General features: G+C 42.8%; 2 protein-coding genes across 8 annotated transcripts in view; one reads left to right on the top strand and one right to left on the bottom strand.

Moving 5' to 3' along the window:
• Positions 1-480: 480 nt before the first annotated feature.
• On the top strand, positions 481-20,803 carry LOC114015687 (uncharacterized). The gene is made up of 9 exons (XM_055718379.1): positions 481-572; positions 929-977; positions 10,283-10,544; positions 11,323-11,402; positions 12,217-12,295; positions 13,821-13,867; positions 15,284-15,404; positions 16,311-16,497; positions 16,840-20,803. Exons 3-9 carry the CDS (start codon positions 10,382-10,384, stop codon positions 17,528-17,530), a joined length of 1,368 nt encoding a protein of 455 aa, XP_055574354.1. The 5' UTR covers positions 481-572; positions 929-977; positions 10,283-10,381; the 3' UTR covers positions 17,531-20,803.
• A 1,054-nt stretch (positions 20,804-21,857) lies between these two features.
• The window catches only part of EPB41L5 (erythrocyte membrane protein band 4.1 like 5), a 60,938-nt gene continuing 54,845 nt past the window's right edge, over positions 21,858-27,950 (bottom strand). For all 7 annotated transcript variants that reach the window (XM_027804439.2, XM_055718378.1, XM_055718377.1 and 4 more), the window contains 2 exons: positions 27,752-27,885; positions 21,858-26,870 (listed from right to left, as the gene is read on the bottom strand). In XM_027804439.2, coding sequence (XP_027660240.1) covers positions 26,813-26,870; positions 27,752-27,885 — 192 coding nt within the window. In that variant the 3' untranslated portion in view covers positions 21,858-26,812. The remainder of the gene's footprint in view (positions 26,871-27,751; positions 27,886-27,950) is intronic.

Genomic DNA, 27,950 nt, shown 5'->3' with positions numbered 1-27,950 from the left:
CCAAAGCAGGAAAACATGTCAACACGGAAAATCGAGGCATGTGTGGGCGGGGGAGTTTCATTCCTGGCTGTTTTATGAAGCCTTCTGTAGCTGTGAAGGGGAAGTGGGGGGGGGGGGCAAACTCCGTGGAAACTGAAGATGAGCTGCAAGCCAAGGTCACAAGTCCAGGCAAGCACTGGGGCCACGGCCTGGGGACGTGTTGAGAGAGGGATCTTTGGGCTAAATGCTGACTTAAAAGGGCTTGGAACAGAGTGCAGAAACAAACTCTCAGCGCTACCCTGCCCACCACAAAAAAAAAAAAAAAAAAAAAAAAAGTTTGTTTCTGGCTGCGTTCACGCCAGAAACAAGATTTTGTATATTCCTCATGGACAACAGCGCGATGCCACGGCAGGGAACGACTGCGGCGCGCTCCTTGCCGGCGCTGCGCTGCGGGGCGCCCCGCCGGGCCCCCCCCGCTCCTGCCCCGGGCCCGCAGGGCCGCGACCCCCGCCGGCCCCTCCCGCAGCCCGCCCCCCGGGCCGGCCGGCAGTGCTCCGGCTGCGCCGGCTCGGGCTCGCCGCCGGCCCCGGGAGGTGAGGGGGAGCCCGGGGGGGAGCGGGTGCAGCCCCGGGGAGGGGGTGTCCCTGGCGGGCGCCGCTGGCCAAGCGCAGCGCCCCCCGCCTCACGCCGCGCCCGGCGGGCTGCGGGCGGTGCGGGCCCGCCGGGGCTCTGCGGGGGGTGGTCCCTCCCTCCCCCTGCGGGGGGTGTGCGGGTCCCCGTTTAGGGCCTGGGGTGGGGGGCGCGCAGGGCACGGTGCCCCCTGTGAGGGCAGCCCTGCGGGGGGCAGCGGGCGCAGCCGGGCGGGTTCGCTGCGGGCCAAACGCCGGCGACGAGACGCTGATTTATTTCCCTGGTATTTTTTTCTCCCCCCCGCCCCGTGTCCCGTCAGGACCGAGCCCGGTCCAGCTGATCGCGGCAGCCGGCGAGGAGGCGCGGAGGTGAGGCCGGCGGCTGGGCGCAGCGGGGCGGGGGGCACCCCAGGAGAGGGGGCGAGGGGGGGCGGGGGCGCCCCGGATGTAACGCGCAGCGCGCAGCACCGCGGGCAGCGCTGGGCAGCCGCTGGGTGCGCGTAGCGCTGCCCCCCTTGCGCGGCGCAGCCCCCTTGCGCGGCAGCGTTGCGCGGCGCAGCCCCCTGGCGCGGCGCTGCCCCCGCTGCTCGGCAGTGCCCCCCTTGCGCTGCGCGGCGCTGCCCCCTTGCGCGGCGCTGCCGTTGTACCACGGTGTGCAGTCGCACACCAAGTTCTGTCGCAAACAGAGCGGGTGGCAGGAAGGAAGGAAGCGGCGGCAGCGCCCCGCAGCCGGGGCAGCGCTGGGGACAGGGACCTGCGGCGCAGGAGGGCTGTGGTGGGGCCAGGCAGAGCTCTTTTCCTTCCTTCCACTTCAGGGAGGGAGATTCACCACCCTCCTTTTGCTCATTCCCTTTTCCACAATCAAAGAGCATAAAGCAACAAAATGCCTTCTACCGAGCAAAAGACAAAGAAATGCAACCATCCAAAACCCCAGCCGAAGTGCATCTGGCTTGGCATGAATACTGGACCACGTTAGCTGGGAGTGGGGATTTTTCAGAAAGCCAGGCACCAGGCAAAAATGGACCCTGTCATTCGGAGTCTGAATATGAAAACAGCTTGCAAAACATTTTTTTCAGGCTTCTAACAAAAGAGTTGGTCCTTCTTTTGCTCTGGTATCTAGGCTACATTGTGCGGGCTTATGCATATCACTGGTTTTATTCACATGAGTAATTCCCTTTGAATTTGGAGCGACAACGTGTATGTGTAAAGTTACTCATATGCTTTCTGTCTCCTTTATATATTGAAATTATGTGGGTTTGGGTTTTTTCCATTTGCTGGTGCAGCCCAGTAACTGTTGGCATCAAGGTTATTGTGAACCATCACGGTTATTATTACTGTTTGCCCGCGTGACACCTTTGTTTTCCTCGCCAGACTAAAATCCAGCTATTCCTCTCAATGCAGTGTATTCCGGCTATGCAATTGTATCATCTGTTTTTATGCAACCATCTTTCACCTGACTGTGTAAATTCATCTTCCCTATAAAAGATCCTTTTTGTACTCAGTTTTTCCTCCAGTCATTACTGACAGTCTTTCCGATTGTGCCATCTGATTTCTCACGCAAGTCTCTCATGACTTCTCCCATACTGTGTAATCTAAATTCATATTGATTCTAACATGATATCTGGATGTTTTAGTATTTGCCAGCTGGAACGTTTTCTTATTTTCATTGCCAAATGCCCTCTCTTTCCTCCCTCACATTTCTTCAAGCTACAGCTTCTGCTATTCCCATAACCTTGTATGTCTTCTCTATCCCATTGCTCCTTGTGCATCTAAGGGCAAGATGTCTTGGGGACAAGAGAAACACATTGTCTGTCTTCCAGGAAGAGTGGCATTAAGTGTGGTTGAGTGTTTTATTAGATGTTTCTTTTCCTCAGTCAGGGAATATAAAGAACAAACAAGTAAAAATCAGTGCATACTTTTTTTTTTAATGGACAGTAATAACTTTTCACTAATACACTGTCAGCTGTCAGGTATATACTATAGTACTCTTTAATTCGTGCCTGAGGAGAGTAGGCAGACTGGACAGCCACTGACTCGTTTGTCAACCAGAGTCTTTCTTCCTAACCTAGAAAATTTTGTGAATTAGCGTGAGTAGAGGCTCCCTCAGGAAATAAAGTATTTTGAAGTTGCTTCAGCAGCAGGTGACAGGCTGTCAAGAAGATGCATTCAGTCACACCTAAGTACAGATATATTACATTGAATCTCCAGGGCATCTACCTACTGTATCTTGAAAGAATCCAACTAGTAAGTTTTTGTGAAATCCCCAAATGATGCCTTCTAGGAACATTGAAAACAGCTGTTTCTGGTGGGAAAGGGTGATGACCCATGTATTGAAATGACCTGTTTCCAGTGGTGACAGTACAAATTACTTCCAAGGAAAGGGTAAAAGGCCAAGTACATCTTAGACTGCCCTGTGAACATGGTGGGAGTTTCAGTGTCTTTGACCTTAAAGTATGAGATCCAGGAACTGTATTTCCTTCCTCTGCTATATCTAGGACATAAAAAAATTACCTGTTTGTCGCGGCTAGTGTCTGAAGAGCCATCTTGTTGCAGTGACACTTCACAGGCAGGGCATCTATCCCAGTTGTATGGTCAGACAACAAGTGACTGAGCTCTTGACACACCTGTGGATGGAGTCACCAGCAAGACTCTAAATGAGACTTGAAAAGCAGATTAGATTTCTGAAGTAAATATTCTACTAAGAGTAGTACTTATGTCACTTACAGATGTGTATTTCGGGAAGCTCTTTCTCAGAAACTTCATTCAAAATTGGGTTGCAGTCAAATTATTAACTGCAGTGCTGGAAGTTATAATTAACAGATTACCTGGGGACATCTACTACTCAAAACTATAGATTCTAATTTTTAGTTATAAAAAAATCCCCATTCTTAAACAAACAAACCAACCCCCCCCCCCCAAACACAACCAAAAAAACCCCAAACCTCCAAACAAAATCCAACAACTGAAATTTTAATTCCCTAAGGAAAATAAGCTATGAAAGTAAAGTATTAAAGATGTATTTATTTTTTGTCTGTACCATAAAACTTACTTCAATACAGCAGCAAAGGTAATTTCCTGATGCATATACTAGAATTGTATATAAAGATGTAACAATCCCAGAAATAAAATCTTTTAAGTACTGAACTTCTTTTTTACAGATACCCACCCCCCTCCACCATATTTGGGAAATAGATTAAATATTTACTGTATTACTCCAAACCAAGTTGTATTTGTTTACTTAAAAATGAGAGATATACCTAGCACATGGAAAATACAACTGGATGTATTTATATTTCTTTATTTAATGAGTTCTTATATTTATTACTACTGAAGAACTAGCTTTGTAATAGTGATGGAATAGTGCTACACAATAATGAACATGAAGGATTTCTTTTCTGGGTGAAAGCTTCTAGAAGAAAACCCCAAAGAGAATATATTAATAATGTCAATTTGCAAAATTTAATTTGGAATCATATGCAAACATATAAATATACTCTGAAATTTTGAAATTAGTGCTTTAATATTAATGTAATCTGCATTAAAGAAACACAATACCTTAACTGCAGAGCTCCAGAAGCAGGCAGATAGCTGTTCACAAGGAGAGAGTTACGGTGCTTTCATCTGTTTTGCAGTAGAAGCGCCAATGTCCTCGGTAGTCTACGACTGCACACTCCAGTAGTTACCTAGATAGGTTTACAGTATGTAGAAACTGTAATTATAAATGACTGGTTTAGAAGAGTTACCGCCTTTGAAATAGCTGTTCACTACAAATAGCATACTGAAGCACTGAAATACAGCAGTGATAATTTTTAAGAATACTACCCTGAACGTGTTAAAATTCAAGTAAGAGTTATTTAACATAAAAGCCTTTCAGATTTGCTGTAAATTTTCACTGTGTCTTCACCAAGCTTTATAAAGACAACAGGGGTGCTACTATTTTACTTGAAAGTACCTGTCATTTTGCTGAACCCTGAGATCAGGATGGAGCTGTCTCCCCTGCTTTGATTTGTCATTTTACAAATCCTCTTTCTGTCCTTCAGCTTCCACCTGTAAGAAGAAATACCATTTTCCATGTCCTTCCTTTTGTCTTGTTCGGTTGTAAGCTCAGTCATACACACATATACACCTACACATAACAAATCAAGGCCCTTATGTCAATTCAGAATTCTAATAATACAGAAATATTATACATACCCTGTATTTCTAGAGCCATTCTGGACCTTTAGGTTGAAATTCTGAAGCTGAGCATCTCTGGAAATTAGTTCCTATATTTTGGGAAAAAACCCCACAACCGAACACCCAAAGAATCAAACCTAAAAAACAACCCCTTCAACCCAGAAACAGTTCATAATAACTTGGATTTAGGAAATTATAAAATAGCAAACCTGAAGATACTAAAATTTATCACATATAGTAAAGCATTGCAAGTAAATGCAATATAATGGAAAAAAACCCGCAACCAAACAAAAAAACCACCCTGCTTTCTAAACTGTTCTAAACAAAGTGGGTTTGCTTTTAAAAATTTGTAACTGCCTTGCAAGTCTTCAGTCAAAGTTTCCTCCCTGTTCACGCAAGAAGTCCCATTGGAGCAAGCATCATAATAAAACCACCACTAAAGCAAAGGTTTCCAAGATAAGTAGAATCAGGAAGATCTGATAGTATTTTTGAAGAGCAGTAAAACATCAGGTTGCCTAATAAGAAAATACAGTGTTCTGCATGTTCAAGGGTTGAGTTCAGAAAAACTGGGTCATTAAGAAAATAACCCCCCCCAAAAAACCCAAACCAAAACTTGCTACTTTTCCTCCCCAATATAAGTGTTTTCATGTCTCGTATATTTCAAAAGGCTCGATCTCTGTAAATCTGAAACTTTTCTGAGTGTATTGAAAACAGATGGAAATGAATCAGGGGACCAAGGTAGAAAAAAAGCTTTAATGAAGATCTATTTAAGTAATATTTTAAATAAATAAATCATTTGTCTGAGAAACCACATCTAATAGAAATATAAATAATTATAGAATGAACATATAAACTACATTTCCTGAAGTAATTCCTGTCTTGCTACATTTCCTGAATTATTTGTATTATGAAACAGTAGTGTGGCGCCATTAATTGATAAGCACTCTGTGCTATAGTTACCGCGCTAATTGCAGCTCTCGAGGTCCTCGTCTCGCAGCTTCTCCAGCCGTTTGACAATTGGGATTGATTGCACAGGAGCTATTTTTAGAATGAAATGGCAAAAGAGTTTGGAGAGCAGCAGCCATTTTTTTGTGTGCTACAGCTGGTTTGGAAAATAAAAGTTGGATAAAAATGTTCTGAGTTGTCTTTTTGGCTATTTTTTTGGGAAATTCTGCTGAAGTTAGAGCTTCCTATTGGATAATTGATCTCACTTGTAGCAAGTTGAAGCTGGGGTCAGTGTTACATGACACACAGGATATTGCTTGGTGACATTGCTCTCAGAAGAGCAGCAGTTTTTCTTTGGAAACAGGACTGTTAAGGTAGATGGTAGATGAACTTTGGGGGAGTCCAGTTCTATAGAAAGGCAGTCCAGGAGTCAAGTTCATAATTTAAAATACCAGTGATGAAAGGCGAGATTCAAGATTAACTTTGAACGTGTTTGCTTCCCAACTCTGAAATGAAGAGGTTCGTTAACTGATCTGTTGTAGGTCTGCTTCTATGAGTGCTCTATGCCGAGAGAGTGAATGGCCGCGATTCACAAGGGTCAGTTGATGCTCAGGAGGTGTGACTGGGAGGAGACACCCCTTTAGTTAATCCCAGATTGGCTTTTGTTATCCCATCCTGCTCGCCTGCCTTACACAGAGTTCAGCTGGGGTAGATAAACAAATGGACAGGATTTTGTTGCTAATCTACTGTATGAAATCAGGGCTGTCTTCTTCTCTGAAAGTTTGTATAATAGGAGGCAAGGTCTGTAGGAAGAATAACAAACAGAAATATGTAGGAAGAGGAATAACCAGATTTATAGCTGGGGGAAAAAAAAACTCGAGGGGACAAGCCTATTTTACCTTTGTAAATCAAATCGTATCAGTAGTAGTAATACCTTGGCACTTCCACACAGCACTGCATCAGCAAATTTGAAGTGTTTTACTAAGGAGGTGTCCTTGTCCCCGTTTAGCTGTGGAAGTAAAGAAACGAATGGGTTGTGGTTACACAGAAGCTTGGCAGAGTGAGGGAGGAAATCTGTGTTTCATGACTTCAGCCGCTTTTTCCTTTTCAATAGCATGCCGTAAAGTATTATGGACTTACACACCTACGATGCGTCACTACTTCATACCCTGGAAAAGAGAAACGCACACCTTTGTAAATGCTGCCAGTCTTGTATTCTTTCAGAGAAAACAAAGTACAAAGAATGTGCTTCGGTTTTCCCCAGTAATAGCTCACAATACTGGCTTGCATAAAAAGATGAACGCAATCTGAATAGCTAGTCTTGCCAAATGTGCTACGAGAGATCCTCTAGCATGTTTTTGTCACTGAATATATTCCAGTCTTACAAATGGTAAACTTTAGAGATAAATTGGATGATAAATTAGATTAGATAAATGCATTTCATATTACTATGATACATATATAAAAATATGAAATGTGACTGTGTCTTCTGTAGCTTGTTTTACTGTGATCTTTGTTTTTCCTCAAATTATGTGCAGCTGCCCCAGGACTCCTCTGTAAGTACATGAAGAGAGGGATGCAGTAGAATTAATCTCGTAAACACTTCCTGGGCTCACTTCCTTTGGGAACAAATAGCGATAACTACAAATTTCAGATGTAGTGAAAATATATATGTACACGTTTTGCAAATAGAATACTTAGTATCTGAAACATTTCACTGTAGCATGTTGCTTCATTTTGATTTCAGGAATCGGAGCAACAGTTAAGCTGTTCATGTTTTACAGAGGCTGTGTCCTAACTTTCTATACATTTAACAGAGAGAGATGAGTAATACTGGAGAGATACTGGGCTACAGGTCACTTGGTATTTTTAGGACAGTTTCAGTGGTGATACCCCAGAAAATGCAGGGACCTGGGATCCGTGATGCAAAAAGCACTTTATACCTGTGTGGTACTCAGCTAGGCTTTGTCACCGGCTCAGCACAAGCTTGAGGGACCCCATCTGATTTTAAAGAGGGAGTTGAGCAGATACCAGGCGCCGTTTTCTACCAGTATAGGAGGCTGTTTTTGAAGCAGCACGAAGTGAGTGCTTGAAGATACCTATACCTGAGATACAGACTCAGCTCCCGAGCCTCAGCATGTCCAGATCACTCCAGACAGTCTGTCTGCTTAAATGGTAATTTAAGGTGTAAAGGCCTCTCACAGACTTTATGTTGGCACTTTGCTGATGGGTGCTTCTACAGTGGACCCGACGTGGAACAGCCGCTGCATGCAGCGCAGCGAGGCGTGCACTGGAGTGACTGGGTCTGGTACACACCTTGCCGCTACACGTGCTGTACGGTGGAGCAGCAAACTGGAGCAGTCACGTTGCAGCTGATCTGCCAGGGCTCATCTGCTAGGGCCTTGAGGAAGGAAACGGCATGAAGGGACAACAAGGACCCTCGTTCGATATATAAACCTCTCCAAACAAGGGATGTTGGCATAGAGGCAGAGTACTGAAAAATCTGTGAAACAAAAATGTTGCTTCCAGTGTAGCAGTGAAACAGACGACATGCAGGATTCCGAGAGCAGAATAACAAGTAAGGCTTATTATAGAGGTACATAGAGAAATAAATAAAAGGTTAAGTAGCTGGTCACTGTTACTCAGTAGGTTTATGGACATACAAACTGGTTTTACGAAAATCTTTTAAAGTATTTTTTTCTTTTGTATTTAACAGCTCGTTCATAATTGAGTCCAAGAGAACATCGTTCTTTCTTTTTTATAACACAGCAAATTTTGGTGGAGACCTAGGTACTTTGAAGACTCTGTACATACCCCCTCATCCTGTAATCAGATGGCACAGGGTGAACAGTGCTTATGTTGACCTTCACTGGCGTATATATTTCATACCACAAACATCAAGGCACAGTTCCCAAGTCTTAAGTCATACTGTAGCAATGCATATAAGAAAAATACCTGCCTGTAGATCTGAAGAAAAGGGCTTTGTTTAACCTAGCCTGGTCATTGCTGCATTTCTAAGTAACTGTCCTGGCCTAAAGAAAGTTTAAATTACCATTTGTGGGAAACAATTTACATTTCAAACTTGACCTGGCAGTGGTTTCTGATTTGACAGCAGCATTGCTGCTTTTGTATAGTGTCATTGTGAATTAACCTGGGAAACCAAAACTTGCAATCTAAGGCATCTCTTCAAAGAAGACAGCCTTTGGGGGGAACAGTGGGTACTTTGAAAAATGCACTGAACACACACAGGCTGAAGACACTGAGACCCTGGTGCACCGAGCTGGATGCTGGTGACACGAAATGACCAGGCTTTGTAAAAGCTTTGTTACTGTCAGCCCATTTCTGAAGAGATGGAGGGAATATTTCCAGCCTTGTCACCGTTTTGCTCAGGAAAGCCACAGACAGCAGCTGGAATGGAAATTCTCAGTGGATGTAAATAGTTTTATTGCCGCACATCCAGGGCAAATTTGGTATGTCTGCTGGTTTTGGGCTTTTTTTTGGTTTTTAATTATAAATAATTGGGCCAAGTAGGCATAGGTTTATCACATTTATCTTGGAAATAGTCTCAAATCAAAAGAATGGATTTGCTACATGATCATTATGTTAAGCTGAGAGTTCCTTGATTTTATCCACTGTGATGCTAAATACATGCATGTTTAAACTGGAGAAGCTGTGTGGAAAACACCACAACTGTGGAAGCACAGGCATTACTTTGCAGTACTGAAAAGTTAACTGTGTGATACTGACGGATTGTTACCTATCAATTCCCATCCTAGGTCCTCAGTACAGCTGGAATCTGGCTTTCACTGAAATAGTCTTGGAATTGGGAGACTTTGTCACTTCATTTGGTGACATGTGTCACCTCACAAAACCCAGAATTTGGCCCAACACTAATTTTTTCTTTCTTTTTTTCTTTCTTTTTTTTTTTTTTTTTTTTTTTTTTTTGTGCTTCATGAAACAATCTACTTCAAAACAGTGACCATGATATATTTTAAGGAGGATTAATAGAGGAATATTGTTCCTGGTCCTGCTGGCTTCACAGAGCACAGTGACATCTTGTGGCTCATGAAAGGAGAGTGTAATTTTTTCCAGATGCATCCTAATTTCAGCTGCTTTACAGATGAATGTCAAAATAAATTCCAGACAACTACAAATGCATTACTTTCATCTGTAATATTCACCATTCTGCATTTTATTTTAAGTACGGGCTTGTTTTAAGTACTTTTTACTAGTGAAAAACGACTGAGCCTTGGTTACTACCATACTGCAAATGTTAGGGCTTCAGCTCACTGACATTCTTTGGAAAACTTTCAGCTCCAGGAATACTCCGGTCCCACTCTCGCTGATACAGGACTGAGAGTCAGCATTTCAAATGCCTAACTTAATTTAGCGTGTTATCACAATGACCAAGATCACCAAGTTGCTTTTGATGGGAATGAAAAGAAACAGCATAACTTGTTATCATAAGGCAGAAACTTTTCCTTTTTGCTATCTTCCCTCCCCCTCCTTTTTATTTTTTTTTAACCTGATACTATTTTTTCGTCTTTTTACAGACCAAGCAGGTTTAAAGCTCGTCCCTGATGTTTTGGGACCCTCCCCTGACATGGCTGTTCTTTGCAAGCTGATACTCGGATAAGATCCCAGTTGTCAGCATGAAAGGAAAAACTGCACACGGTAGTTGGAAATCTGCACCCCAGAAGAAGCCCTCTCCCTGCAATCGATATAAACATGCTTGCATCATTTGCAGAGGATTTATTTATCTCTATGGAGGGCGGAACACTACTGGTCTCAAAGATTTTTGGCGATACAACATAGGTAATTTTGCCCCTTCACTTACATGTCAGAATTAAAGAGGTGCTACATCCAGTCATGGTAAAGCTGGGGATACTCTGTAGTTAACGGATTATCCCCATTTAAAGCCTCTCCATCACAATGATGGATAAACTGTGTTTTATTCATTAGGCAAATGGTGTGTGTTTGTTCCTGTTGCAGGAGTACCAGAAAATTTAGATTTCCGTACAGTTCCTTTCTTTTTTTCCCCCCTTGTCCAGAAATACTGAGTCATTTAAGATACCCTAGTTCTAGCAAGGGATATCAAAGACATTGCTTTCTTGATTCTTTAACAAACATGGGAATAGTTTATGCATGTGAATGTATACAAAGGGATCACATGAATACAATACCTTGTAGGATTTTATTAATAATGCACTATCAAATATGACCCTTTGTATTTTTTGGCTGAATGTATGGTGTTCCCTGTTCAGTTGTTACTGGAATAAAACAGAATTGTGCTGGGGTTTATGCTTATGGAATAGCTGAACTTTGATGTAGGTAACAGTACAGCATAAAAATAAAAGCAGTAAAAAGATCAATTTTCTATTAATGTAAGTTTACTAAATAGAAAAATGCACATATTTAATTTTGGGGAAAGTGCCTCAAGTCTTCTGAACTAACAGACAAGAAAGATGAGAAACCACTTCATTTTCCCCCAGTGAGTGGCAGCGCAGCCAAATTCAAAGCCAATCTTTCCACCTTTTAACTGATGTTTATGTGTTGAGTGCACCACTGCCTTAACTTCAACTTTGCTTTGTAGTGAAAAATGAATGGGAAATGCTGGATTGCTCAAGAAATGGTCCAGAAGAACTGGAAGAACATTCAATGGTGGCTTATAAGGTAAGTAGACCAAGATTTATGTTGTCCATATCCTGACAGTTTATTTACCATTACACAATGAAATAAAATGCCATTGATTATTACATACGGAGATACTAGACCCACAAAATACTTCTGTGTCAGTGCAATTCTGGATGTAGCTGTACCAATGTTTTGGAATCTTTCTGAATAAAGTGACAGCAGTTTAGCTTTGCAGCAGTGTGCAGCTCCCTGATTTCCTCAGTCAGTGCTCAGTGCATAATAGTAATACAAAATAAAGACCTTGGCAGCACATTCTTTGACTTAGTTGTATAGTTGTAACAGTTGCTCTGAATTCATTTGCATGATAAGCTACAGCATAAAAACATTCACTTAAGAACTTGCATAGAAGAAGGACGGGGGAGTGAAAGCAAATATGAATTACAGCTTTGCCTGGGAGGGGAAAACAGAATTTAGGGTATCAGGAGCTACAATGCAATGAAATATTTCTATAAAACATGCATAATCTAATATTACCTGAGCAATGCCTCTGAGAGCTCCAGACCGGCATTCCTTAAGCTGTCCCAGATGGACGAGGAAGTGAGTGGCTCTGGAATTCCATCCCTGTTAAAACAGCAAGAACATTCATCGGGGTTTCCTACTGGGAGAGGATAAACACATGATTAAAAGTTGGTGGCTTTTTGTGATTGCTTCTTGAATTTTGTAATAGATCATCATATGCGTTATTGTTAATTATATTTTGGTGATGGCAGCCTTCTAATTTAAGAGTTGTTTTAAAAAATATTTTTATGCTATATGCCTACCTGTAAGTGACGTGTATTTTTGCATTTTGCAGGGCACCCTGTATATTTTTGGTGGGATGGTGGATTCTGCTTTCACACAAGGGAAAACTCCTCTCTGGATATATGACACTGGTACGATAGACAATAGCCAGTCTTTTCCATGGGACATTCCAAGTCCATAGGTACTGATAAATAATAAAAACCAAACTGTTTTCTGCTGCCTGTTACATAGCCTTCCTGAGGCTTTACCAGAAGTAATGTGTGTGAAACAGTGTGCATATTTCCCCCCTAAAATTAGCCTGTTAAACTATCAAAGAGTCAGCTCTTACTTCAATTAGAAAGTATTTTATGGGAAAGTTTTATGTATTTTAAAGTCTCAGAATTTTCATTCCTCCCCGCCCCTCCACAGTTTACTATTTGATCATAAACCTCAATAATTATTACATATAATATTTAAAGTTTTTTCCTTATGTTACATTTTTAAAAACCAAGCTCTTTGTTTTATTGTGGAGAAAAGTAGATCAGTATATCTCATTTTGCATTTTTACTGAAGTAGTTCATAAGCTGGCAACAGCAACGACTGAACAGGAAAAACCAAGAATAATTAAATAAGAAGGCTGGAAATTAACATCAGCATTTCATAACACAGGGTTTTTCTTTCTGAAGAACAAACATTTGGGATCTTTTAAGCGTGTATTCTAATAAAACAGTGTGACAATTTAATAGCAATGTCATACGCTATATATTCTCACTTTAGAAATACTGTGTATAGTAATGGCTGCTTATTTTGATGTCAGATGGATGGGGGAGAGAGAGAGACCGAGTTCTTTTTGAGTTAATAAATCTTGTGGCAGGACCAAGATTTAAGTTTCCTGGCTTCATTCGCTACTTCAGTATGTAACCTTAAGGCAATGGGTTGGTTTTTTTTAATCCTTTCTTTGTTTTCCACCATTTGTCTGAAACACCCGCTGAAAGAACAGAGATCCTCAGATAGAATGTATTTCACTGGAGAAAGTGTCTTATTACTCACAGTACTTATCAGTGAAAATTGGGAATGAGTTAGTCAAAATTTGTGCGTGTCTAGTGTTTTCATGGTCATTACTTAAAATCTTTCCTGGCAAGTAGAGCTTTTACTAATGTAAGCTTGCCCTGCTTCCTCGTTGTGTCTCTGGTGCTGGGTATCTGGTATTATCACTCCCTCACGGTGATCAGAGATCAGTGATCTCTGACTGCTCGTTCAGGACTACTTTTATGCAATCTGTGAAAAGGCCCAAGAAAAATAAGGCTGTTGTCATAAGGTTTATGTAGTAAGTGGAGGGAGCCATACATCCATCAGTAGATCTGAGGATTCTGCAAGTTCAGAAATGCTGAAAATCACAGATTATTTCTGCAATGTGAAATTTAGCCTTAGGAAACAGGAAATCCAGTATGGAATCTCTGTGATTCGGTATCAGATAAGGGTACAGGAAAACTATTTAAACTATGTCTCCTGGTACTGCTGCCTTAGTGGGAAATAGATTTCTTCATCCTTGTCAGTGGAAAACACCAGGATGAGACTGACTTGAAAATTAGAGCTGTAATTTGAAAAATTAATGTTGGAGGAGTGTCCTCTTGTGGTCTGAGATATAAACTGCGCTTTATTAAAACAATCCCCTAGATTCTGCAAGATGGACAGAGTGCTGTAACGTACCAGCAGAGACTGAGGTAAGGAGCCAGGAAGTGGTGAATGTGTGAATCAAATGCCTGTTGCTTTGTTGATTAAACAGATTGCTTTGAAATATGTTCCCCCAAACAGTTCCAATCTCATCTCTTCAGAGACACGTGGCTATACTTTATTTCTTTGCACTTCCAATAACTAAGGCTTTTTCCTTCTTTAAAACAGTGTTTAAAAAAATACTGCTCTTAAAATTTAAGTCCTATGTAAGAAGTTAAGTCCTCTCTACTACTGCTTCTGGTTTTCTGATAGCCTTATCAAGAAAACTAATTTTAAATGGAATATTGCAACCATACGTGAAGCCTGTGCTTTTCAAAGTAGGGTTGTGAAAACAAAGGGGCAGTCACACTAATAAATTTTGAAATGGGAAGTACTGCAGCATTTATGAAACCTCAGTGGAAGCATTTACGTCTTGGTCTTAAGAGACTGGGTTTATATCATTACATGTAAAGAATTTTTTTGCTATTGAAACTTCATCCTCACAGTGTTACTACACTAGAAAATTATATAAAAAAATCCTTAATGTAGGATGCAGCTACTACTGCACTTACCTGTGTTTGGTGGAGGAGTCAAGACAAAGTTTGGGACTGCAGGATCATTTGTGGGGTGTTATACAGTTGATGATATTTTGTTTACGTACAACAAATATGACAAAATTATGTATCAACTCCTTCTTACACATAGGAGTAAATGGTTTCTTGTAGTTATCCTAAACAGAATATAAAGAACATGCCCCTGCCCCCCACAATGGGCTGTTTGAGAAGAAATAACCAAAGCAGAACAAAAGGCCAAACCCAAAACTTGGCTTGTGTTTTGTTCCAGCTTTAGCTGGGCCTCCCCAGGTTTGGGTCCACAAGTCTCAGCAGTGCTGACACTGCTGCGAATGCCGCAGGAACCGGCTGGTTTCTTCCTGAGGGCCGGGGCATACATAGCCTCGGACTTGCGGCAGGGCAAATCCACGCCAAGCACGGGGACGGAGAGCTACTCTTGGGACTAAAGCCTCCTCGGTGCAGGAAGGCTGTGCTTGATGGTGGAAAGGGCTACATCCCCCCATCCTATTCCCAGGCGTACTGGGAGTACTATAGGAGTACTATGGCCGATGCGCGTTGCGGAGCTGTGCATGGCAGCAGGTGTGACGGCAGTACTGCTGATGTGGCACCGAGACGGGGCTGTAGGCGTGACATGCCGTGGCGGGTTGGAAAAGGGAGGGGTGCTTCGGTTTGAGAATGGTTTGTATTTGCGTCCCTACAGATCTTCCGGGGTGGATTTATTCTGCATTTTCAAAGCAGTTTAACACAACCTAAAACCATGGTTTTCCTTACTTGGGAATATTCCCAAGTCAGACATTGCTACTGATAGGACTTGATCTGTTAACGGGTTTTTGTCTTTTTATGAAATGGTTTTAGAGCTCAGCGCCAGCTAACAGGAAAGGTCACAGTGCAGTCGTGTACCGTTCCAGTATGTACATCTACGGGGGATACTTTGGCATTAGAGGCATTTCACGGGAGTTTTGGGCTTTCTGTTTTGGTAAGTTAAAAAGCACGACAAGGCTTTCATCCGGTGTAAAACTATGACTGCTGCAGGAAAGCACGGCTTGCTCTCTTCAGAGAATTCTTGTCAGTAGAAATGTAAGGTAGTTTTGGCTTCTGTTTGGCAGTATTTAATTATGAATTCTGTCGATTAAATTAATACCCAGCTGAAATTAATTAGATTGTATTACACTGGAAGAAGTTTCACAGTATTTGCCAGCTTTAGAGCTGAAAATCAGCAAGAATGAAGAATTTAGTGAACAGTGAACAGAACAAGGATTACCAAAAACTTTGGGACGTAGCAGAGACCCTGATTTCAGCCTATTAATGCCATCTGTTGAATCACAAATCTAGAACCGACTGTGGGGAGCCAAACCTGACAGGAGATGGTTTCGTTAGCATATTCATCATTAATCTGGTGGTTGCAAACCAGATGATTCCCAGAGACTTCCTAAATGGATAACTTTTGTTATCTGGTGGCCATTCAGTCACTATTTTGAAATAACTGATGGGTTTATCTCATCCTTCATTCCCTCACATGGAGAATAAGCACAGACGTTACTGAAGGAGTGTTTTTGTTGACGGATCTTTTTCTCCTCTTGCAGCCAGGAAATTATCTTTGTCAGAGTTCATGAATTAACAAAGCCACAGGAAAAACTGCTCTGCAAATAAAATTTCCATGGTGTCTGTTATACAGCAGCTGACATTTTCATTAAAAAAATTATTTTAAAACTGATCTTTTAAATGCACTTTTTCAGTGTCAGAATTTAAATTGTTAGCTTATAATAAGCTTAGAGTAGAAACCCTTATTCTCAACAGAATTGTTACTTTCTTCTTGAAATAAATCCCTTCTCAAATGCTAAGGTAAATTTGGTACATCTATAAATTAATATTTTCCTTTCAGATACAAGAAAGTGGTCATGTGTTTCCCCCCCATCCCACGGTACTGGCCCAGGACCTCGGCATGGCCACTCGGCAGTCGTCTATCACACTGGCATGTACCTCTTTGGGGGACTGATGGGTCTGAGTGAACAGAAGGACTTGTGGAAGTGGGACTTTGTAAGCAGCAGCTGGTCCAGCATCAGAACAAGGTAAGCTATGCTATTTGTTACACTAAATTAACAGGGAAAGAGAGAATTGATGTTACCATTTGATAACCGTGTGCAGGAAGAGCGGGAGACGCTGCCCTTTTGGCAACTGTAGGAGTTGTTCAGATCAAGATGTAGTTACTGCTGCCATCCCTGGGGCTCCAGTTGGCTTTGCTTGGAAGAGTGGTTGGCAAGGCGTTGATGCAGCTGTCAGCAGTGTAATTTTGATGTCCCAATGCAGCTGTTTAGTAGTCATTCTTCTGAGTCAGAAGAAAAATAGAGGCTAAAATCAGTCTTAGTTCCTTGTTTGTCTGCCCTTAACTGCTGGTTTCTCTCAACATTCAGCCAAGGACCTCCTCCAGTGGTAGGTCACGCTTCAGTAGTCTTCAGAGACTCTATGCTGATTTTTGGAGGAGGGATTTCAAATTCCAATTGTAACGGTGACCTCTGGAAGTATCATTTCCATATGCAGACATGGAAGAAGCATAGTTGTACCACAAAGGCAAGCTTTTCTCCTAAAATGTATCACTGCATCTTAGGAGTCGGTGTTGATTTCCAGACTACCTCAGATGTCACCAGTACGTTCCCCAGCCACTGGAAGAGTAAGCAGAAGGGCCATCAGCAGCTGGTGGCCATCCCGAAGCACACTCGCTTCTGCAACTACTTCTGCCAACAGCCTGCGTACAGAGCGTTCAGCAACGAGGAAAGCACTGCAATGGAAATGAAAACCTTCAGCTTGCCTCTGGAGCCAGGGGGCTTCGGTGCGTTTCAAACCACTTCAGAGGCAGAACTAGACCTGAACAGAGCAACAAGCACTTTGTCAAAGGACGAGTCGCTCCGTCTGCTTGTCTCTTCAGAAGAAGAGACTTGTGCTGCTGCTCAGGTCGTGGGAGAAGAGGGGGGACCCAGCTGTCAGCACGTGCCCGCAGTGGATGCAGTTAGCAGTGACACCAACGTGCTGCTGCTCATTGGGGGTAAACCTTTGTCCAGCGTCTCTGAGATCTCATTCTGGCAAATGGAGTTTGATAGCTTGTGATCACTTTGATTGCAAAGTGAAAGAATAAATTTCCACCAGTGTGCCAGTAGGTGGTAAACCAACTGCTTGCAACTGTCTTCAGTTTCCAGTCAGCACACTGGGGAAAAGAAAACTTAAACCTTCTCATACTTGCTGCGAACAGATTTTTTACGATGTGAACAAAACCCGACATATATTTAAGTCACAACTTGCATGCAAGTTGCAATTTCTGAGAGGAGTTTGTTGGAATGCTGCTCTTTTCGTTACTTCTCTTTTGCTCAGTTAATATCCCTTCAATTTGCAGTGGCTGATGCTGCCTTGAAGATCAGAACTACAAGTAACTCCTACTGACTCCACAATTGCCATTTCAGGTGCAAAGCTTGCTTGTTTTGCACTGGCACAAGAAATAAATGTGCACCCCAAAAAATGTACTTGAATCAAGTACGTGCACATTATGGTCATGTTTGAGGGATCTGATGAATCTTAATGGCAACATTTTCTAAGGTTTTTAAGATTTTTCATTTCTTGAAGGAGGGTTCTTTGCAAAATATATTTGCAACACGAGTTGGCCTGTAATAAAGAAGCCGCCCAACAGGCAGATTAGCAAGTGAAATCTAGAAGCAATTCAAGGATTGCATCTAACCCTGAGGAAGAAAAACCACAAGCCTCCCTTGAAAATCACGTGCAGCATTAGACCAGAGGAAGTATGTTACACCTGGAGGAACACAGGAGCTGCCAAGTGACTGCTGGGTTTAATGACTGAGCGCAGGTTCAAGAGGGTTTAGCTTTCTACTGGAGGGGTTAAAAACAAAACTAAAAAAAAAAGAGGAAGACTTTACAGGAGCAGCACAAAACATAAGCTGTTGAGACCGGTAACTCACATTCAGCCACAAAGGGATTTCTGCTTTTCCAACTCCCACCTCTCTCTGTTCTGTCAACATGTGTAGTATTTGGTACACATTTAGCCCCTACACTAGTAAATCCTGAGTTCACGTATGGTTTGTTTTTCTTTGTTGAAAAGAAAAAGTGTTTCTTTAGAAAGATAATACTGTCCAGTGTTTCAAGCATTTATATCCGTGGAAGTTACTAAGCCATGGCCTTCTGACTGAGCTTCAGCCATCTGTAAGAAGAGATGCTGATGTGTGAGATTACTGGAAAGTGTAATTTAATACTTCTGAATATTTGAAAAGATCACTTCTCAAAAGTTTCATAGGAATAATGAATGTTAAGTGAGAGTATTTACAGATACTTTCATCATCTCTTCACAAGTAGCTGTCACATGAATTCGACAGGAAAATTATAGATGAGTTCACAAAAAGCTACTTAAGAGTTCTGTGGACCTTCCGTAACCTTTGTTTGGAAACAGGGAGGATTGTGTGCTGCCATATAAATAAAGCCTGCTGCCTTGCGTATCAGCGTGTGCTCATTTTCTGCGCTTTTGTGAATTTCAAATATGTATTTATGTTTTCAAACTGAACAAAGAACTTACCTTTCTGAACAAGTAACACCCTCCCACAAGCCCCAGTCACCTCACGGCACTTCAGCCAGCCTCGAGGGCTGCCCAGACTTTGAATTTCTCCTCCAAGAATGGGGAATTGCCCAGTTTGTGGAGGCACGTTTGGGAAGGACTTCAGTACAGCGAGTTGAGCACGTACAGAGCACTGCAGTCTTAAATCAGCAGCGTGTGTTTCTTCTGCTAGCTGACGTGTCTGTGTTGGCATTATCCAGAGAGCTGCCGTAACATACAGGCTTTTATCTAGGATTGACGAGGGAAGGAAGTTTAACTGCAACGGGCAACAATAAACCAGTGTCTTTCCAAGTCATGTGGAGGCCTCCTGGCAGGTACAGGTATCCTGGGGATGTGCACGAGCCCCAGGAAAATGCCATCCAGCCTCAGCCATTCCTTTCTCCCCCCCCCCCCCCAGCTCTCCTCCCTTTGGCAGCCCCACAGAGGGTTTAACATTTACTCGGAGCCAACACAGGCAGGACACGAGCCAGCCCAAAGGCGATGGCTTGGCACGGGGAAGAAAAAGCAGCTTGCAGAACGTGCCCATCTCCCCCATCTCCTCTCCTCACCTCTGCCGGCGTGCCAAGGCAGGTGGCTGCACCAGCACCTTCAGCACTGCGCCAGCTCCCCCACCCGAGAGACCCTAACCCCCCAAACCAGCCCGATGCCGCAGGGGGGCCGTGCAGGACCGAGGTGCACCGGAGCCCAGGAGGGGCTCTGGCTGGAGAGATGCGGGCTCAGGGGTTGCTGCCGGGAGGCTGAGCCGCGGTTAAGCCCAGGTACTGCTGGGGCAGAGAGCTCCCATCCCAAAGTGGGACTCCGCTACAGCAGCACGCTGCAGCCACCAGACACCGTTTCTCCCCTCGCTGGCCTGCTCCCAGGTCTTTAAAAACCACGGGTGAGCTCACGCTGGAAGGAAAGGGGTCTGAGACGTGCAGTGACCGCGTCCTGCAGGCGCTCACCGGCAGCACTGCCTGGCATCTCAGTCCCTTCTGGGCACGCGTGACCCATGTTTCAGGTTCTCTCCCCAAAAACGGTATCCAGGACCTAGGCACACAATCCTTGCTTGTAGCACTGCGTCGCATTTCCTGGGCCATCTTCCCCTTCAAAACTCAACCAGTGCTATCAGCTACGCTTTACAAGTGTCTCAGAGAACCACAACCGGTTTCACTCCCGTTTTCCTGGCACATTTTTATCCAACACAGTCACCTTCTCACAGAGGAAGAGGAGCTGTTGTGGATGTACTCATGATGCTTCTCCTAACTGTAGCAGTTCATAGGAATTCCTCCCAGGCCCAAGCGAGTGACTATAAGCTGCTGCCATCTGAACGCTCTGTGGTGGCCTGCATGAAATAATGAATGGAATTACTCCAGCTAACGGCAACTGTTTAGAAACAAAACAAAACAAAACAAAACGCACCATTTTTTGGCTGGGCATGGACTGAAGGGGCTGCCACTGAAGCTAGCTGTTTTAAAATGTCTCTGGAAAAAAGGGAAGCTTGCATGTCTCTGATACACCCACAGTCCAACTCAGTCCGTAGCACAAAAGCAAAAGGATGCAGCGCTCTTTAGTAATCTTGTCTGAGACGTGAGATGCACTGTTGTATCATCAATCACACATACAAAAGAACAAATTGATCAGCCTTAACTATCTCAACAAACTCATTGTCTTTAATTACCATCTGGTTTCTGAACATTAAAATGCATGAACGGCAGAGGGATTTTCATTTAAAATGTAGACATTTAAAGAGGGGTTTTAAAAATAATAATTAAAATATCTAAACTAAACATGTTTCGTTGTTTTGAGTTATAAATGGATTTGGAGAACAATTCAGTGACTTATTAGTGGGATCGTATTGACCTACACAACAAATTATGCCACAAGGGAAACTACTTTCTCTGAACTTACTGATTAGGATGGAATTATTTATCTTCCTTTTGATACTTTCCCAAGTTTATTAATTGCTGAGAATGAAGATGATCAAATGGTTTGGTTGCCCTTTGGTGCGTTCCTAAGCATTGCACCAAACTCGGGGTTCGGAAATAAAAAGTTTCCTTTAAATAATAATTAGCACTATCATACTTCAAAACATAAAACAAACCCTTATTGGAAATAAAAGCAAGACTGCTCCGTTGACAGGCACATACCTTTGTTTGCATGTTGTGGAACTACACTTGGGAGTTCAAGCTTCCCTTCAGGGCACACACCTCGGTACTTCGATTTTCAAAACCACTGAACACCTGACAGCCCTCCTGGACAATCTCCGCTCTTTTGGAAAGGCAGCATTTAATTCTTTAGCAAGTTTAGATGTCATCTTAAGTTATGCTTTAATTGACAACAAATTAAGTGTATAACATGGCCTGCAGTTCTGACATCCAAAATAAGTTTACAAATCTCTCTAACCCAGGTGCCCTTTTCTCCAATTAGATGCTGCCAAGCAACCTTTGCATACAGACAAAAAAAAATAATACGCTGCCACAGAGGCCCCTTGCCCCGATGGTGGGGTGATGCTCAGCTCTGCCACACACCTTTGGCTTCCATTTCAGGGGTGCAGCAGCCACCGTCCCTCACTGCACGGCTCGTGTCCCAAGCCCCAGCCGCCTCACCTGCCTCGTACTGCCACACCAGCGTAACACAGCGTTGCTTAAAGATGACTCGGCGAGACTTCTGTGCTGATGTGGTATATTTAAGACAAAACTACAGTATAAACATTTCAAGATTGGGTGGACTACAAATCACAGTTTCTTGTTCCCATATACAGTTTCAACACAGATTTCAGTGCAGTGCCTAACACAGTTCATACCTCACTATTGTGAAACAGAAGCAAGAGGGTGCACTTTGTTTTATATAAAAAAACCCAAATAAATTATACATTGAGAGCTATTGCCAAGCTTTACATATAAAAGGTAAAAATTGTAGTTAGTGTGGCTTTAACAAAAAAATCTAGCTAAAAAAATATTCTTACATCAAAAATAAGTTTGTCCAGTTATAGGTAGGGAGGGTCTGGTGTGTGTTTAAGAAAGCCAAACAGTAGAAAGGAGGTGAATTTTGTAGGAGAATCTTGCGGCTCCTGGCCACAAAGGGTCCAACATGGCTGCAGGGGCAGCACCCGCTCTGGTGCATAACCATGTGCGATGCTGAGCTCCCAACAGGCTGTGCCGACCGCTTGGATCTCCCTCCCAAACACTGTGAGACAAGACAGTGCAGCACTTCATGAAATCATACCAACTCCAGCTCCACTTGAGCATGGTGGGCACATCTGTGGTGCTCACACTCGGACCAAACACACCCCCCCAGATTACACCTGTGTGACAGAAAGGCCATTAGCGTGGGTTATTTTTATTTTTTTTGGTATTAAAGTTACGATTGTCTAGCTGCATTTGAAAGCTGTGACGTTACCATGTCTAACAGCTATATATACACACACACACCCCCCCCCCAGCTTTCTAGACTAAGAAACACTGTGTGCCCAGACAGAGCTTTAAATGCTAGCTGGCCGTGAAACAGAGCTGCTAACACTTAACCTGCAGAAGATTTGGGTTGTACCAGAATATGTTCATAATGTGAAAAATATATTCAGTGCCGTCTGTGAAGGACATGCTGATCTTAATGGTGCATCTTTACTTCAACAAACAAGACTGAGCAAGGTGTGGACCAAAGGCTAACGGGCCAGGGCTGAAAAGTTTGTGGAAAGAGACCCAAATGTAACTGGACCGTTCACCTGAGCGCCTCTCACAGTGCTGCAAATTTTCTTGCTGAAGTTGCGTCCAAAAAATTGTCCAAACCTCAACTTCTACACAGCTGTCTGACAAAGTATACATGGAATTTAAGTTCAAAATCAAACACATTCAAGCTAATCCATTAACCGTGACTGACTACCAGGTAAGTAGTTATTTTGTCATTATGACTTACCTACTATTAAATCCTTTTACCACTGAATTAAAGAAGAGACACCCTTAATTCAAGTGTAAGAGGGCCTGAACCCCCATTTTAATGCCCATTTCAAAAGCTGGGAAGACCGTTACTGAGTACTCTGCACACCCCGACTCTCTGGGCTCTGCCTGTTGGACTAAACGGGTGAGGCTGAATTGCAGCTCCAAGATGCAGCACCTCCTCAAGATCAATGAGTTTGAGATACAGGCTGGGGTTTTTGTTATTATAAATGTTAAGATTTCTATAAAACCTTCTACTCCAATCACTTACGGAGTGTGACTGGAGTAATATCACTTTTACTTTTAGATCCAATCACGTTTTTAGTTTAAGTTAACTGGTTTTTAATTATTAAGTGAAAAGCAAGCACCTGTGTCTAATCAGCATTGCCTGCACATGCAGCAAAAGGGTACCAGGCCAGTTACTGGGGACAGGCTGGGACATATATTAGTCAATCAATAGGGGATAACTTTGGAAATAAATTTTATTTTTTTTATTTTTTAATTATTTTTTTAAAATCGGGGAGCTGGCTTTTTCCAAACGACTGCAACAGATCGTGCATTTATTCATTCCTGTCAACCCTTACACTGGCTGGCAGACCTGCCAACATCCCAACACCTGAGTCAAAAGTTACAAATTTTATAAATCTTTTTAAACAAGTACAAAAAAATAAACTTTTAGAGGATGGTTGGACCTTATAGCCAAGCATAGTGTAAGCAATGGTAGGAAACCCCCTTTTTTCTCAGTAGCACACAGGCATTAAATAATACTTTGTTAACTCTAGCTGTAGGAACTATTATACTTACTTGTGCTCCATAAAATGCAGGGGCTAAGTAATGCTGCGTTACCTGTTAGCCTGTCACAATACAACATGATACCTGTAGTTTTAAAGCAAAACAGTGATGTCAAATGACAGGACGTTCAGATACCCGTGTGTCTGGTCAGATCACGTTAACTGTGGCGCCTTAGTCTCGCCACGCTCCCTATATAAACACTGATTTTGATTAGCTAAATAAGCTACGTTGAGTTAAATGGAGTGAATATTTGCTCCAAGTATCAGATATCACTGCAGATTCTGCAGTTTTGCAGCTTCAAGTCTTACTAGAAATTGCCAAGTCCCCAATTTTAATAGTTGAAAAATTTGAATTTTTAAATAAAGTTTCAAGTATTAGTCCTCTGAAAATTGAAGAAAACCTTGCCCATTTGAAATTTTTGTATTTACACACATCTGCACACACACAACATTCCCCTCCATCACCACTATCCTGACCATGCTGAAATAACAGTTGGCTGCTTGGAACCATTTAGATTTTAAGGGGACACACTCACCACACATGTTATTTACTTGTTATTTGCTGTACATGATTGCTCGGGAGGAATCTGAGGATGGTATTCAACACGCAATGCTGTAAAACTGTAAACTTCTGTTATTCTGCTTTTGGGAGGGATTCAAGTTAACAGTTCACAGAGCTCCCGAACCCAACGGGAAGAGTCAAATATCAAACATGCCTTAAAGAGAAAATGTACTGCATTCTGTCTATTTACAAAACCAACACATGTAGCTGGCGAATGCCAGCTCAGCTGCTGAGCAAACAGATCAATAGCAAGTGCCAAGTTTCCCCACACAGTCCTGGCTTTGTGCAGGAAGCAGACTGTTGCAGCCATAGCTTCCCTTTTCCTGCAGGAACTTTGCTGGCAAGTGTATTATTAATCCAGACCAAGACATTTGATATTTGAATCAGGAACCTTCTACATTTTAATATGCAATAAGGCTCAGCCTTAAACCTATTTTTAAAAAAAAGCCGATAAACTGGAAGTAACAATGGCAGAGCTCAATGGCTGGTGAGCAGAAACAGTCCCCCTGGTCCAGGACAGCAGCTCCCCCCCGGCTGGCAGTGCCGGGAGCGGGGAGCCTGCCCCCTGAGCCCCAGGCTGCAGCGGGCAGGTGAAGTGCCCGCTACCCATTTTGACTCCCTGTTCTGGAGGCAACGGCTGCAAATCGCTGTCTGCAGAGAGTCACTCTGGCATGTTGGCCCCAAGAGCTCCCTATGGTTTCCACGTTTCTCTGTTAAGGCCTCGGGGTTTTGAGAAGTGGCAGTGGGTCACGTGAATGCCACGTGGCTTTTTCCTCAACACTCTCATTCAGCATCTTGCAAACAAGAGCACAAGAGCAGCAGTAAGGATGCCCTAGTCCGAAAGCAGCAGCCTAGCCAGGCACCAGCTTACTCACACAACCCACAGTGGTTTGGTCCAAATCTTCGTCTGCAGTGAGACACGTGCACGCAGCCAGTGTGCAGAAACGAGGTTGTGCATACAGGTGTCAACCAACTTTCACATTTAAAATTATTTCTAGAAAACACAGGTATAGAAGTATGTATAAACAGCGGCAGTATGCAGAAAACAACCTCCAACCCCAGTCATATGTACAAACCTCTCCCTAAGAAAGATCCCAGTGGTTTCATCTGAGCTTCCCTGTTAGCAGGTATGGAGTTCATCATCGGGTCTCCATCCCTCCAACTCTGCACTGACCTTTTTCACAGGCTGTGTCCCAAGGGTCCATGTGCTCACCTCTACACGTCCCCACGAGGATATTGCTGCCCAGGACTCAAATGAAGTCTTCCAACCCACACATATTGTAACCTGTACTTCACCGCAGCACCAAAAGGCCTTCACCAGCCCTGTGGAGCATGCTTTTGCAAGTGCTCCTACTTTTCTTCTACAAAGAAGTGAACTGCTTACAGGGACTTCTGATCTTTTTTTCTGGTTTTCACCTTATTCTTTCTATTCTTTGTTCCACATACAACTATTAGATGACACTTGGAACAGGACTCAAGGTGCTATTAAGAACTGATCTAGTTGTACCCCCATGCTGCTAACACACCTGGTAAGTATTCCCAAAGCACAGCATCTGGAAAAAAACACCCAGAAATAGTATGAATAGAAACAAGAAATTTCTTTTCCCTACTAGTCCTATATGACAACAAAACTAACCAACAAGCAGTTTGTGAAGTAAGGTACGCTCATACCTCTACTGCTTCAGCATGTAAAACATACGTATCTCTAGCCTAAAACACCTGTATTTGAGTCACACAGGAAATGAAATAATCAGTGTCGTAACGTGGGACCGCTGCTGAAGTCTGCTAATGCTGTAAGCTGTTTGGCAGGTTAATTTTCCTTTTCCTGGTTGCAATGAGCAGCTCAAATCCAGTCGATGTAGATAGTCACTGATGGACTAGATTTTCATTCTTCCCAGGTACTGTAACAAGAGGTGCAAGGATTATTAAGGGGTTTAAGGCCAAAAGAAGAGTATGTGTTGGTAAAAGAAATGAAAAACAAAGGGAACAATCACACAGAAGAAAACGTCCTTGGCCGCATGGAACAGTCACCACCGTGAGCCACCGTGCGCAGCGTGGCCACAAGGTGGCCCTACAAGTTCTCCTGATCTTTCCAACATTCATCCACACAGGTCAGGGGACAGCTGCTCACACACTACATGGCTAGCATCACAGTGAACGCTTCTCATTAACACTTGAGAGGCAGCACAGGGTAAGTAAGACTAAACCTAGCGTGAGTGGAATGCAACTAGATTCTGTTCCTCACGTTCAGAACTAGCTCCAGTGTGATGTTTCACTTCTCCTGAGGGAGAAGATCAAATGTGCATGTGGTTTTATTTCCCGGTTTAGACTGTAATTCCAGTTAGATCACAGTAAAAGTAAAAGTCTCTTCCCGGATCCTAGCAACCCAGCTGGCTGTCTGACTTCCATTCAGCAAGAGTTTGATCCCAAGCAAGTCTTTTTGAAGGATCCCTTGGAGATGTGTTAGAAGATCTGAGGTTTTTTACAAGGTGGGACGTGCAGAAACTCCTTCTAGAGTTCAGTGGTGAGTAAACACTTCGTTCTTACTGTAGCATCCTCAGTAACTGGGCTAAAAGGGGGTGAAAAAAAAAAAAAGAGGCCCTGTAAATACACACTCCTCCAAAAAGATCTGCCATAAGGGATTAAAAAAGAAAAAGATTAGTATTGTTCCAAAGAGTGTTCATAGCTGCTCCCCTTGTAATTTAATGAGGCCAATGGACAAATCTTTCCAATGGACAACTGCAGAAGAGCAAACAATCAATTTCACACAGTGCAGCAGCAGCATCATTGTCATCCGCACCCACATTGTAAGAGGTTCACTGGAAGGCCTGATCATCACTCCATCGTTCTGCCTCACCAGCACAGCGGAACAGAGAACAGCAAGGGAAAAGGTTTCTACAGATTCTGTTCTCGCGACTTCCTTACAGCTTGGAAATAACTGGGGGACACCCCCCACCCCATCTCCCCTGACCCCCACCAATCCTCTGACAGGTATTGAAACACTGCAAAGAGAATTCTCAGAAAATTCACCTGTACCATAACTTCAGTTCAGTACTAAAACACATTAGTAGATTAGGAAAGAAACTGAAGGGAAATGATAATTTAAAAGACTTGATCAATTTTGTAGCACTTGCCATGACAACAGGTTTACCTCCAACTCCAACTAAATTTTTATGCTTTGTTCCTTTACTTCCTTGAATTAAAAAAAATATTCTTACCCTTCAAACAATATATAAAAATATATACACATCAGCTGCTCTATTTATTTGTTAAGATTTTAAATGCTATAAATTGAGAAGAAGTTTATATATAGTTTCTATAGTTTATAAGCACCACAAAAAAAGGCACTGTGTCTAAATGACGACTATAAGTATTTAAGTGGAAGTAATAAAAGCACATATGTCCTTTCCACCGCACAAAGTTCTGTAGTGAGTGCTGAGGAGACCTTACCTTGCAAGGACATCAGATGTCTGTTGGGATGGTGGCAATCCAGCTGATGACAACAGAGTGTCTGTGCTGCCTTTCATGGCCTTCATAGATAAGGCAACATCATCTCCCAAAGGCCCATTGGAAATTAGTCCAGTCTGAATTGGGGAGAATAAAACAGAAAACTGAAATAAAAACCTGCCAGGACAAGACAAGCTCATTT

The sequence above is a fragment of the Falco cherrug genome, chromosome 8 (assembly GCF_023634085.1).
Source record: "Falco cherrug isolate bFalChe1 chromosome 8, bFalChe1.pri, whole genome shotgun sequence".
Taxonomy (NCBI): Eukaryota; Metazoa; Chordata; class Aves; order Falconiformes; family Falconidae; genus Falco; species Falco cherrug.
The sequence above is the reverse complement of the archived record's forward strand: the minus strand, read 5'-3'. Positions and strand labels throughout refer to the sequence as shown.

Bases quoted from the DNA above. Each gene is read 5' to 3' on its own strand.
- LOC114015687 (XM_055718379.1), top strand. From the start codon at position 10,382: ATGAAAGGAAAAACTGCACACGGTAGTTGGAAATCTGCACCCCAGAAG. The intron at 10,545-11,322 runs GTAATTTTGCCC...TTTGCTTTGTAG, and splicing joins TTTTTGGCGATACAACATAG to TGAAAAATGAATGGGAAATG. The intron at 13,868-15,283 runs GTAAGGAGCCAG...AAATGGTTTTAG, and splicing joins ACGTACCAGCAGAGACTGAG to AGCTCAGCGCCAGCTAACAG.